Source organism: Lepidochelys kempii, chromosome 2 (genome assembly GCF_965140265.1).
Source record: "Lepidochelys kempii isolate rLepKem1 chromosome 2, rLepKem1.hap2, whole genome shotgun sequence".
Taxonomy (NCBI): domain Eukaryota; kingdom Metazoa; phylum Chordata; order Testudines; family Cheloniidae; genus Lepidochelys; species Lepidochelys kempii.
The window spans coordinates 91,778,648-91,790,811 of NC_133257.1; the positions used below are offsets into that span (position 1 = coordinate 91,778,648).

A 12,164-nucleotide genomic window follows, 5' to 3' on the forward strand; every position below is an offset into this window, starting at 1 on the left:
CCCTTCCAGCGGATACCGTGCTATGCCCTTATACTTAGGGCCCTACCAAACTCAGTCCATTTTGGCCAATTCAAAAATAGTAAATTTCATGTTTTCAGCTATTTAAATTTTAAAATTTCATGGTGTTGTAGTTGTAGGGGTTCCGACGCAAAAAGGAGTTGTGGGGTGTGTGTGTGTGTGGAAGGGCGGGGGGTTACAAGGTTATTGTAGAGAGTGTTGTGGTACTGCTACCCTTACTCCTGCGCTGCTGCCTTCATAGCTGAGTAGCTGGAGAGCGGCAGCTGCTGGCCAGGAGCCCAGCTGTGCAGGCAGAGCCACTGCCAGAGCAGGGCAGAATTAAGGATGGCCTGGTATGGTATTGCCACCCTTATTACTGTGATGCTGCCTGCAGAGCTGGGCCCTCACTCAGCAACCATCACTCTTTGGCCACCCATCTCTGAAGGCAGCAGTGCAGAAATAAGGACGGCATGGTACAGTATTGTCACCCTTACTTCTGCGCTCCTGCTGGTGGGGCACTGCCTTCAGAACTGGGCGCCTGGCCAACAGCCGCCACTCTCTGGCCGCCCAGCTCTAAAGGCGGCGCAGAAGGGTGGCAATACCTAAAATAACCTTGCAACTCCCCTGCAACGGCCTTTTGGGTCAGGACCCCCAATTTGAGAAATGGTCTCCCCTGTAAAATCAGTATAGTATAGGGTTTTGGAGGTTTAAGTCCCTTATTAACCTTTTTGTCATACTGACTTAAAATATATCACCATTTCAAATCCACACCCACAGAAGTATTACATTTATGTCCCAGTCGCCTTACCAAGCCAGCCTGTTTAATCCACCTAGGCTCCACACGCAATCTCAGTCCCACTCCCTGGCCCATGTCCCAGTCTTCCCTATCCCTCTAGCTTCTTGCCCAACAGTCCCAATTCCTCCCCTCTCCCACATCCAGTCTCCTTGTCTCACTCTATTCCTATTCCAATCAACCACCATCTAGGGCAAGGCATTTCAAACTTTTTTTCTGGTGACCCAGTCGAAGAAAATTTTTGATGTCCGTGACCCAGCAGAGCTGGGAATGAGGGCTTTGGGGTGTGGGCTGTAGCTGGGGATGAGGGTTTTGGGGTGCAGGAGGAGTTCTGGGTTTGGGGGGCTTAGGGCTGGGGCAGGAGATTGGGGTGCAGGAGGGTGTCAGGGCTTTGGGCTGGGGGTGCAGGCTCTGGGGTGGAGCCAAGGATGAGGGGTTTAAGGTGCAGGAAGAGGCTAAAGGTTTGGGGGGGGCCTCAGGGCTGGGGATTGGGGCACAGGCTTACAGTGGGTGACTCCCGGTCAGTGGCATAGCAGGGGTGCTAAGGCAGGCTTCCTGCTTGTCTTGGCATCATGGACTGCGCTGCGCCCTGGAAGTGGCCAGCAGAAGGTCCAGCTTCTAGGTGGAGGCACGCAAGCAGCTCCACCCAGCTCTACCGGCAGGCACCGCCCTGGCCAATAGGAGTGTGGAGCCGGAGCTCAGGGCAGAGGCCATGCCCCCCCCGCCTAGGAGCCAGCCCCGATGCGGGCTGTTTCTGGGGCACAGCGCAGTGTCAGAACAGGTCAGGACTAGCCTGCCTTAGCCAGGCAGCACCACCAACGGGATTTTTAAACGGCCCCAGTTGGCGGTGCTGACTAGAGCTGCCACAACCCAGTGCCTTGCATTCCGCGACCCAGTACTGGCTTGCGACCTGCACTTTGAATTCCACTGATCTAGGGTGACCACCTGTCCTGAATTTGGTGGGACAATCCTGAAATGTACATTTTGAGTCCTGGTCTCAGGCTGAATGACTCCAGGACAGTATTTGTCCCAGATTCCCTGTGGCACCACTCTGCCCCTGTCTGAGGCTCAGGGGCAGTGTCAGCCTCTTCCTAGTGTGGGGGCTGAGGTGGGCCTTATCCCCCTCCCCACACCCCGGCCATCATGAGGTCCTGCCCCCCCTCTTTCCCCTGAGACCCGGCCCCAGGCAGGGAAGTAGTAAGAGCAGCCCACGGAGCCCAGGCCACTGTGGGGAGCCCTGATCCTCCAACTGCCCTGGGCTATGTGCCCTGGGCTGCTCTTGGACAGGTGGCGGGTTTGGGGCTCCCCACAGCAGCCCAGGCTCCTTGGGCTGCTCTTACCTCTGCCCAGCTCCGGCTTCTGGCCTGCCAGGCCTCAGGGGGAACAGGAGCAAGGGCAAGCCACAGAAAGGGACAAGGCTCCTGCATGTGCCCCATTTTTGCATTTTGAAAAAGGTGGCTACCAGCATCCTCAGCACTTTTACCCTCTACACTTGAGTTAGGTACTGCCTAACTGCATCCTTTTCCACACTCCCTGGGTGCAAGTAGGGGAAGCATAGGAGGGTCTTCCTGCTCTCAGTTCTGCTGCCCAGTGTCACAACTGTCTACAGCAGCCAGGAAGAACGGCTGCATGAGTATTTTCAGTGCAGATGGAATCTTATGGATTTAGCTGTCAAACACACACATCTCTACTTTGAACATGCAAACAAATTTATCCAAGACTTGTAACTTGGCCAAATTTGGGTGGCTTTTCACAAGACCAACAAAGGGCATATCTGTGACACAAATGCCACCCCACAACATTTCAAGCCTTTTCTTCAAAGTATGGAGCTGCTAGAGCTTCTCAGTAAAAACATTTATGAACAACATTTCCTCCTAATTTAATTCTTGGAAACAGCTGAACTGTTTTTGCTAACGGTTTCAAAACAATTCAACCTGAGGCAGACAACACCCAGTGTGGAAAATTTCAGCTCAGACAGTTAAGTTTTGGCTAAGTTATAAGCAACTGGAAACAGGATCTTATAATGGAATGCATCAGTCAACTTTAATAGAGATGGTAGTACCAGTGCTATCTATAATTAAGGCTAAGATTTAATCATGGGTATTTTTAGTAGAAGTCATGGACAAGTCACAGGCAAAAAACAAAAAATCATGTCCCATCACCTGTCCATGACTTATACCAGAAATACCTGACTGAATCTTCGGGGTGGGGTGAGAGTTGGAGGGGGAGGGAAGCCTGGGGCACCAGCTGTGGAGGGGAAAACCCCAGGGGGCCTGCTGCCTCTCCGGGCTTGCAGGGGGTGGGAGGACAGAAGGGAAGCCCCGGGTGGCCAGCAGCTACTCTGGCTGCTGGCGGGGGAAGGGAAGCCCTAGATGGCCAGTGACTGCTCTGGCTGCCGCCGAGGTGGTGAGCCCCAGGGTCAGCTGCTGCTCTGGCTGCCCCGGGATCGCTGCCAAGAGCCCCTGAGCTGTGGCTGCTCCCACCGCCCCCAGGACTGCTGCTCAGGTGGTCCCTGGGGCCAGCCAGAGCAGTGGCCAGTGCAGCTGGCTGTGGGGTCATGCGAGTGGCTGGCTACAGAGCCGCTCCAGCAGCGGCCAGTGTGGCTGTCCCCAAGGCCGCCCAAAGGCCAGCTGCTCAGGCAGCCCTGGGGTCAGCTACAGCAGCCGCTGCAGAGTCCATGACCTCCCTGACAAACATGGAGCCTTAGCTATAATCAAGGAAAATGGGGGAAGGGAATGGAGGACACCCAAGTGAAGTCCTTGTAAAAAGGAAGAATCCGATTTGCAGATTCTGAAAAGATTTGCAAATTTGCATGTGTTAAGCAAAATTGAGGAAATTGTGTAACATCTGCAACACATGGTGCATTATTTTATTTAACTGTTAGCTGGGATCTTTTCAAACACTCTTCCCCTTCTCCAAAAGTCATAGACACTGACCACAAAGGCAACTATGAACATTTGCATGAAACAGAAAAAACGAATTAAGGTGTAAAATGCTATGCCTTATACTACTTTGCAGATAAATGCATTTCTGATAATCACTCTTCAACCCAAAAGACAAGTATATCCAGAAGCTTTCATTTTTCCACTAACCACTGTAAAATATCCCTTTTTAGAATTCTTCACTCATATATATTTTGGTGATGCACTGCAGAGATATGCTGTTGTACCATAAGTAATGTACTGTTGAACAGTTTGAAAGAATTTTACAAATTCAGTAATCCTAGTTTTCCCAGATCTTATGGAAACGTCAGCGTGTGTTGGCTCTTCAGATAAAGTTGTATTCTTGGTCTTCTTTTACTCCAGATCTAAAGCTCATACATTTCTCAAATTTATTTGGTATGTTATTAATTAGTGGCATAACATTTAGAATAAGCTGCAAAAAATGCAAGTGAGCATCACGCATTTAGGACCAAATTCTTGATAATTTTATAGCACACTTATCACAGGTAGAATCAAATACAATCAGTGGTTAGTAGCCACTATGTAAAAGCTTGATGGTTAGAGGGGGAAAGTAATAATTTCAACAGTTGGAAATAATTCTTTTGTGAATTATTATTAAGTATTGTTTTGTAGAAAGTATACAGGATTTCTGTTAAAAAGTTATTTTATACGCTGGAGGCTTGTAAGAAGACCAGGGCATTTACATAGCACAGTCACCTTACTACCTTATTCCACTCTTGTGAAATAAGCCAACTTCACATACAAGGATCTATTTAGAGCACATAGGGGGCTTCTTCAGAGGACTAAAAAACCCAAAGTCTTAAATGATGAGCAGCAGTGAAGTGAGAAGCAAACTGGGGGAATAGGAGAGCTTAGGCAATTGATAGCGGGGAGTGCAGAAGTTATCTGAATCTCAGGACAATATCAGCCAACCCAAGTCCAAATGCTTCGTGGGAGTTACTCCAGCTCTAATGCTTGAAGTAACTCTTGGGAGTGGAAAGAGAGGGAGACCAGGATGGTCTACTCCAGGCCCCTGAAGACAGAAGCCCCAAAACAACTATGGTATTTGAGGAGACTGCTGCCTCAAGTTGCCAAAAGCCGTGGAGGGCTTCATTTCCTCAACCCCAGCTCTTCAGGCACCATTCCTCCCTTCTTCACCTCTGCCACTAATATTAAAGAAAAACAGAAGGGATCAGCTGATGGGGAAAACGAAAGTCAAGAGAGCACAGCTGTGTAAAGTTCTACCTCATCTTACTTTTACTCAGTAAGCCTGGCAACATGACGACCAGCTGTAGAATATTGATGTGAAGAAGCTCATGGAGGAGGTTTCAAATTCATATTCTTTCTAAGTATCTTGTGTCAAAGCTTCTTTAATGGCCATCATAGATTTAATTAACAATAACCAAAAATGCGAATGGTTTGCAGAACAAACAAGACATTGAAGAAACAGACCATGTTGCCAGCTTCTCTCCCCCAATGCCACTGACCAGATTACCTCCAAAATAGGTTCCAATTATAATCTTAAAAAGCCTGCTACTCCGTCATTGCCAATTAAAATTAAACATGGTGTTGGGATACTTTGATTTCCAATTTAGAGAAATTAAAAAGATTCAAGATTTCAGCACTTTGAATAGTGGCCTATTAATTTACACACACATACATGTATCTGAATAAGTATGATTGTGTCTTTGGCACATGTTAACAGCAAAATCAATTTTATTATCTTTTATGCAAAAGTTAGTCTAAACATGAAATGGTAGTTTGCTATACATATTTCAAACAATACGTATTATAGATTTAATTCTATGAATACGAGGTACACATGTATGGAGAAAAATGCTTACATTGATGTTTTCTAATTGTAGTAGATGTACTGTATAATAGGATTTTGTGTCCTCTGATACTAGCTTCACACAAAATCCCGTTTCCTTGAACATCATGACTTCTTCTTCTTCTGTTGGCCAGTACTGTGCGCATTTTACCTAAATTAAAAAAGTAAGTAAATATTTGCCCACTGAGACAAGTGACAAAAATAAAATATACAGGATCACAGATTCTACATGGGGCGGGGGAATATGGATGCATTATGACGACAGCTTTTCCCTTCACCCTGAATATGGAGATAAATGGTCACGGTCATTAAGCTAAAATATGTTAACTGAAACTCTCTTTTCAAGGATATACAGCATCCATTTACTAGCCACATGTATAGCTGAATTTAACACAGTTTTATACCCATTAAGATACACAGAAAGAAAAAAGGTATTTTATTTGTGAAAGTTATTAATGTCTAATTTGTGGACATGTTTCTAAAGAGTTGAAGCACTACTGAATTAGAGAATTTAGGGCTCAATTCTCCACTACTGAGCACTTCCCACAGTGATTTACATCAGTGCAAACAAAATATAAATTTGTATTTAGCAGCATTTTACACTCACTTTGTCCAGATGTAAAATGATTACACCAGGTTCATAGGCTTTGCTATTTTAGGGCAAGCCACTGGTCTTACTACTACTACATGCCTCAAAGGAAAGGAGAGACAGTCACAACTCGACAACATTTTGCATGGGGGAGACGGATGGAGAAGGTTCTTCTCTGACCCCTATAGCGAGTCTATGCTCTGAAGGATGAGAACTGTTCATTCATAAATAATGCTTAGACTATACAGGCTGAGATAAAGTTATCCACTCCTTTTGAAAGACAAACAAAAACAAACAAGCAAGCCATCCACAACACTGTCTTGATCCCTGGTAGCAGTGAATGCCACAGGATTACTTTACACTACATAAAACAGTGTTTTCCTTTATAAATTGTGGCTGTATTGTCACAGTTTGGGATTCTTTGTAAAACTCAGGGGCTTGCATAGCTGGTTTTAAGTAAATATTACACACACATTTACGTGCTTTTAACTATGTCCCTCATAATTTGGAATTTGAGTTAGGTCCTGTTAAAATCCTAGTTTTTACATTCTTATCACTTGCAAGTAGTGTTAAATGCTCCAGCCATATTCACTACCCTTCTCTTGCCCTTTTCCCAATTCTGATACATCTTGACATGCACCCAAATACCGTACTTGCTTTAAATATCTCTACAACCAACAGACACCTTTACTGAGCTCTTCCAATGACACATTTCACCCTTCAGAGGATTCTGCAAGTTCAGTGCCCACCAACCACATAAAAAGATTATTTTTGACAATATGCATTACTTTACATTTATAGAAGTTACATGTCACTTGCCATTGTGCTGCATCATCCCCAAGACTTTTAAATTCATGCATGATTTATCAGAATACTTGTGCTTACCAAGATCAAACTCAGTCAGATAGGTGAGAAGTGAATGGGACTTTTACATTTCCTTTGCTTGCATAACTGGATCCCAAAGCTCCAGGCCTAGTACATAGGGCCATAAAACTTTTCTAGCCACAAATTTTTGAATGATCACAACTTGATTGCATTTATAGATAAGAACTACTGCTAATATCTAGATATGTAATGAGTCACACATGCTGGCAAAAAAGTGCTCTCTCAAGTGATTCATATACTCTGAATTCTCACCGACTTGTAAGGAAGTGAAAACAGATTAGATTTATTTCTGCTGGTAGCACGAAGCCAGGCTTTCATTATCAACAGCGGTCTATTAACAAAACTTTGCTACTATTAGAAGATTTTGAAAAATAGAAAAAAGTCTCAGTGAGTTAAACTTAAGCTAAGTTTCCTACCTTTTACATCTCATGTTGGAACCAACCTAAGGAATTTCATCTTTCTAGACCTGTACTTACTGGAGACTGTTCTTACTGAAATGAATTTCACCTCTTAGCTCCACTACCTCATTTAATAAAAGTATCCTAGCCCTGTACAATTGGAAGAGAGTCTGTAAATACTCTCACTTATCCCCTCAAACTACTTCACTAATTCTACAAGCAGGACCAGAAACAACTTTAAGTATAGTATCTCAGTTGTCACAATAATCAAATGTGATAAAACAACCAACAAGATTAGTGTTCCTATATTGTTATTTAAGCCTCCAGCAACAACAAAGAATGCATTAGCTCTTCACAACAGGACATTCCTAACGATTAAGAAACAACTTTAATTTCCCAATTAAGTGTGGTTTGATAGCATTAAAAGTATGTTGTTTATGTACAAGTTGTATTAAATAGCCATTACTTACTGACTCTTTTTCAACAATTCTGTTTAGCATGACAACTGCTCTGGTCTTTTGTTGCCATACCATTAGCCAAAAATGGCAACAAGTATTAGGAAGTGGACCCTGAGCGAGTAAGGAGAGAAAGAGGTAAAACATTCACGTAGTGCTCAAAACAAGAATCATAATTCAATTATATCTGAAAAATTGTCTTCAAAGAAAACAGTGTAAGACAGGAAACATAAGTCAATTACACAGCTTATGCACAAATGCAGAATATCAATATTAAGTGAGTTTTTTGGAATGCAACAGCGAGGCATTCCCATTAGCTAGCCTACAACAAAATATTCTGACGTATTCATAATTAAAGTGATAAATTTATGAACAGCTTCAGAAAGTTAATTTACATAAATAGAGATACACTATATTCCTCATCAACAACAGTGGTTAAAAAAATATTTTATGGATAGGATGTCAGTATCAGAGAGAATTATGCTTTCAGGCATTATTAGTGCAGAATCTGATGGATCCCGCAGTTCTTTTGCTAGCTTTTTAAATGGTGAAGACTTGTTTCTCAAATGTAACACCTTTTTATTGCAGCATTCCATCACTTGACATAATCAGGAACGAGATTACTTAAACAGCTGTGAACATTCAAGTATTTCAACATCATTAAGTTTTATAACTAGCACAGCAGTTCTCGACTGGTGGGTCAGGACCTCAAAGTGGGTTGTGACCATGTTTTAATGGGGTCCCCAGGGTGGTCATTAAACCTGTTGGGGCCCAGGGCTGAGGCTAAAGTCCAAGCCCCACTGTCCAGGGCTGAAACCCTCAAGCTTCAGCACCCCTCAGGCTTCGGTCTCTCTTCCTGGGGTCTTGTAGTAATTTTTGTTGTCAGAAGGGAGTCACAGTGCAATGAAGTTGGAGAAATCCTGAACTAGCAAATTCAAGATATAGTGTAAATGGTGAAGTATTGAATTCTACAAGTAAATTTAGTCAAGTTCAAACACAGAATGAATATGCATAGAAGTCTATTCTTCCGCATGCATACAGCACTGTCAACTAAGCTAATTTTTTTGTATTAAAGATTTTTTTTTTTTGACAGACATTTTCCTATAAAAAAATTAAATATATTTAGAAGATCACAGCTTAGGGGCATTTCCAACATTTCCCTGCCCTCTGTGAAACAGTGATTTTTCACACAGCCCTATTTATAACTGTCCTGGATTTTGTATATAAAAGTAGTCTTTTTTCCAATTATATGCACACAATGTGAATGACATCTCTGAATCTATGCATCCAGTAGATCAGTAGTTTAAAAGCCCACTTCATATACAAAATCCAGGATTCCATTTTTGGCAAAACACCATCCAAAATGTCAGCTGGACGCTAGTAAAAAACAACAAACAACAACAAAACACACATTATGAAGAAGTGTTTTTAAGCCAATCTTACTTAAAAGGAGAAGCTGTTTTCAGGCTTATTATTTACATACTAAGCAAAAGGTAAAAGTGGTTCAAATTATAAGGACTTGAAAAATCCACTCAGTCATGACGAGAAAGCTTTCCCCCCCCATATGTGAGAGAGACTAAGCCATTTCTGCAGAATTCAAATCATACATTTAGAAAAAGATTAAGTTTTCTAGACATTTTTTATTGCTGCAAGAAGCCTTCCACTGTGAACTGAATGTACACTGATGCTCCATTGTTTTCCTGAGTCTGACACAAGAGGTCCAAAAGCTCTACTATTGATACTGTTTGGCAACACCATGTGCAAGAAATTTACAAGACTTAAGTCAGTTTCATAGCTACTGTTCAGAAACCTGTCACACCCTTAAACTGTGAAGTATCCCATGGATTTCCCATCAGTTTCATGATGCTCTCACTTAGAAAAACTGAGAAGTAGCAGAAACAGATTCTGAAATTGTACACAGATGAGGACGTCAAAAATGGAGGATGGAAGGGAAGATAAAGCAGTAGAGACTTCCCACACTCAGACAGTCAGGAAAATAAAAATTCTCCCTTCCCTCAATAAGGAATTATTGCTTCAAAACTAATCTATGGCTATCAGCCAGAACTTGACATGAAAAAGGAAACCCTCCAACCACTGCACTCCAGTATCCTCCCCTTTCTTGAAGTTGGGGTGCTAAGAGAGTCCAGATTTGTTACCAAGATGTTTCTTCTGGACCTCCCTGGTTAGACTTCCCTAACCTCCTGTTTAACAGTTTCGTCTTCCAGCTACTAAGTATCGGGAATTTTTTTCAAGCTACATAATGTATTTCTTGATGTTAAAATGGATTTATATTTACAAAGGACACAAGGCAAATGCGTGAATATGTTAAATTAGAGGAAAGTTGTCTATTATTTGGGAACCAATAGTAAGTCTCAAGCTTTCCACCACTACTTGAGTAGATCGAAGTTTGCTCATTAATTCAGTGACACTGCTGCATCTATACATTTAAGTTACACAATATTTTACCTTATGTGGAAATATGGAAAGTCTGTACATGACCTGCATGAAGACAACTATAGCACACTGAGGATCAAAATAATAAAAGGAGAAGAGGTTAACAAAGAAACCAAAAACTCTCCTCTGGATTTTTTTGTCAATTTTTACTAACATTTACACTGATACCATTCATGTATGTGTTTTTGTTCAAAAGGAAGAGAGGACAACAGATAAAGTAACCATTTGGATATGGTCATAATTGTTGAAAAGAAAATTGTTTTAGAAAAGTTTGAAAACTTTAATACATAGATTGCTATGAAATAATGCTTACCCTGCAAATATCTTATAAAAATTAGAAGAACATCCTTGTAATCAGATCAGACATACTGGCTATGTGTTTCATTTACTGACTGAGTAGAGCAGCAAAGATGGCTTCATTATCATCCCCAGAATGTAAGGCTGTGCTATGCCATAATGTCCATGTTCTCAATCTCCTATAACAATTTAATACCTGGTTACTACTTACCTGTGTTAAAATATAGTTTCTTTGGGCTTCTTCTATGACTACTAAACTGGCATTGATATAATCATTCTCTGTGTTCTGCAGTTTTACACGACTTTGGTCATCTAACAATAGAAAGTTAAAATTAAGACATATGACAAACATATATGGAAGCAAAACTCATGAGATAAATTAATTTAACATATTTCCAGAATTTATCATGTCATGGGCGATATTAAGGCATAACTGGCATTCATTTGGTCTAAGTGGAAAATTCACTCCTAGCTTAGTTATAAATGACTAACGTAGCCATTCTTAACTGTTGCAAATAAAAATTTTATATATAAAATATATTTTATACACATTTAAAAAATCCCATTATTCAAATATCTTTGGAAACATCCACATTCTCTGTATAATCAGAATTTTGGATAATCATTTAGAAGTTCTGATAGAAAGAGAAGAAATCAGAAGCCAGATGTGAATTTTGGATAATCTGGGTTTAGATGTATGTGTATTTAAAATGGAACTCCCCATTTAAGGCCCAGCACTGCTGCCAGAGCTGCAGCCCCTATGCCCATGCAAAGTTCTGCTCATTTTAAGTGACTTCAAAGGAACAGAGGCTCACAGAATTTTAATTAGTATTTTCTGACTCCTAACAGATTACCACAAATGTAATGCAAATATAAGATGTAGCACATTATCAATGAGGAAACTGAAACAGAGATCAAGTGACTTGACCACAGTCACCCAGCAGGCCAGTGACAGAGGCAGGAATTTACTATTTATGGGCCCAATCATCTCAGTATGCACCCAAAACTCCAGGTTTACTTCAGTGATAATTGAGACTGCAAATCTTGTCAGGTATATAAATACCAATCATGCAACAAAGGAAATGCAACACAACTGACGAAAAGTTAAAACTGGAACCTGAAGCATATATCCTTAACAAAGCATTCATAGATTTTTACACTTAATTGTTTGATAACCTAGTGGCAGATGACAGCCTCATGCTAATTTGCTCCCTAAGCCTTCAGCAAGTAAGTGAGCAATTCAGGAGAAAATCACTAGCCTACAACCATACTGTCACACATAGTTCCCACATTGTTTTCAAGAAGATATGTTGAATATTGATAATTTAAAATATAATATGTTAAAAAAAAAAAGAAGAGGCTTGTTAATGCAGTAACAAGCCTGAAATTTTAATCAAGGATCAGAATATTCACAGTCAAGGTTCCCACAACAATCTTAACTCTCCCCTCTTGCATACTTGTTTTATAAGAAAGTCTCATTACAATCACATATCCCTGAAAGAATAGGTTCTCATTGCACAATA

At 41.5% G+C, this 12,164-nt stretch overlaps 1 protein-coding gene across 5 annotated transcripts in view; it reads right to left on the reverse strand.

Moving 5' to 3' along the window:
• PTPN2 (protein tyrosine phosphatase non-receptor type 2) overlaps positions 1-12,164 on the reverse strand; it is a 58,201-nt gene that overhangs the window by 23,396 nt on the left and 22,641 nt on the right. For all 5 annotated transcript variants that reach the window (XM_073331660.1, XM_073331657.1, XM_073331656.1 and 2 more), the window contains 3 exons: positions 10,853-10,953; positions 7,906-8,004; positions 5,577-5,714 (listed from right to left, as the gene is read on the reverse strand). In XM_073331660.1, coding sequence (XP_073187761.1) covers positions 5,577-5,714; positions 7,906-8,004; positions 10,853-10,953 — 338 coding nt within the window. The remainder of the gene's footprint in view (positions 1-5,576; positions 5,715-7,905; positions 8,005-10,852; positions 10,954-12,164) is intronic.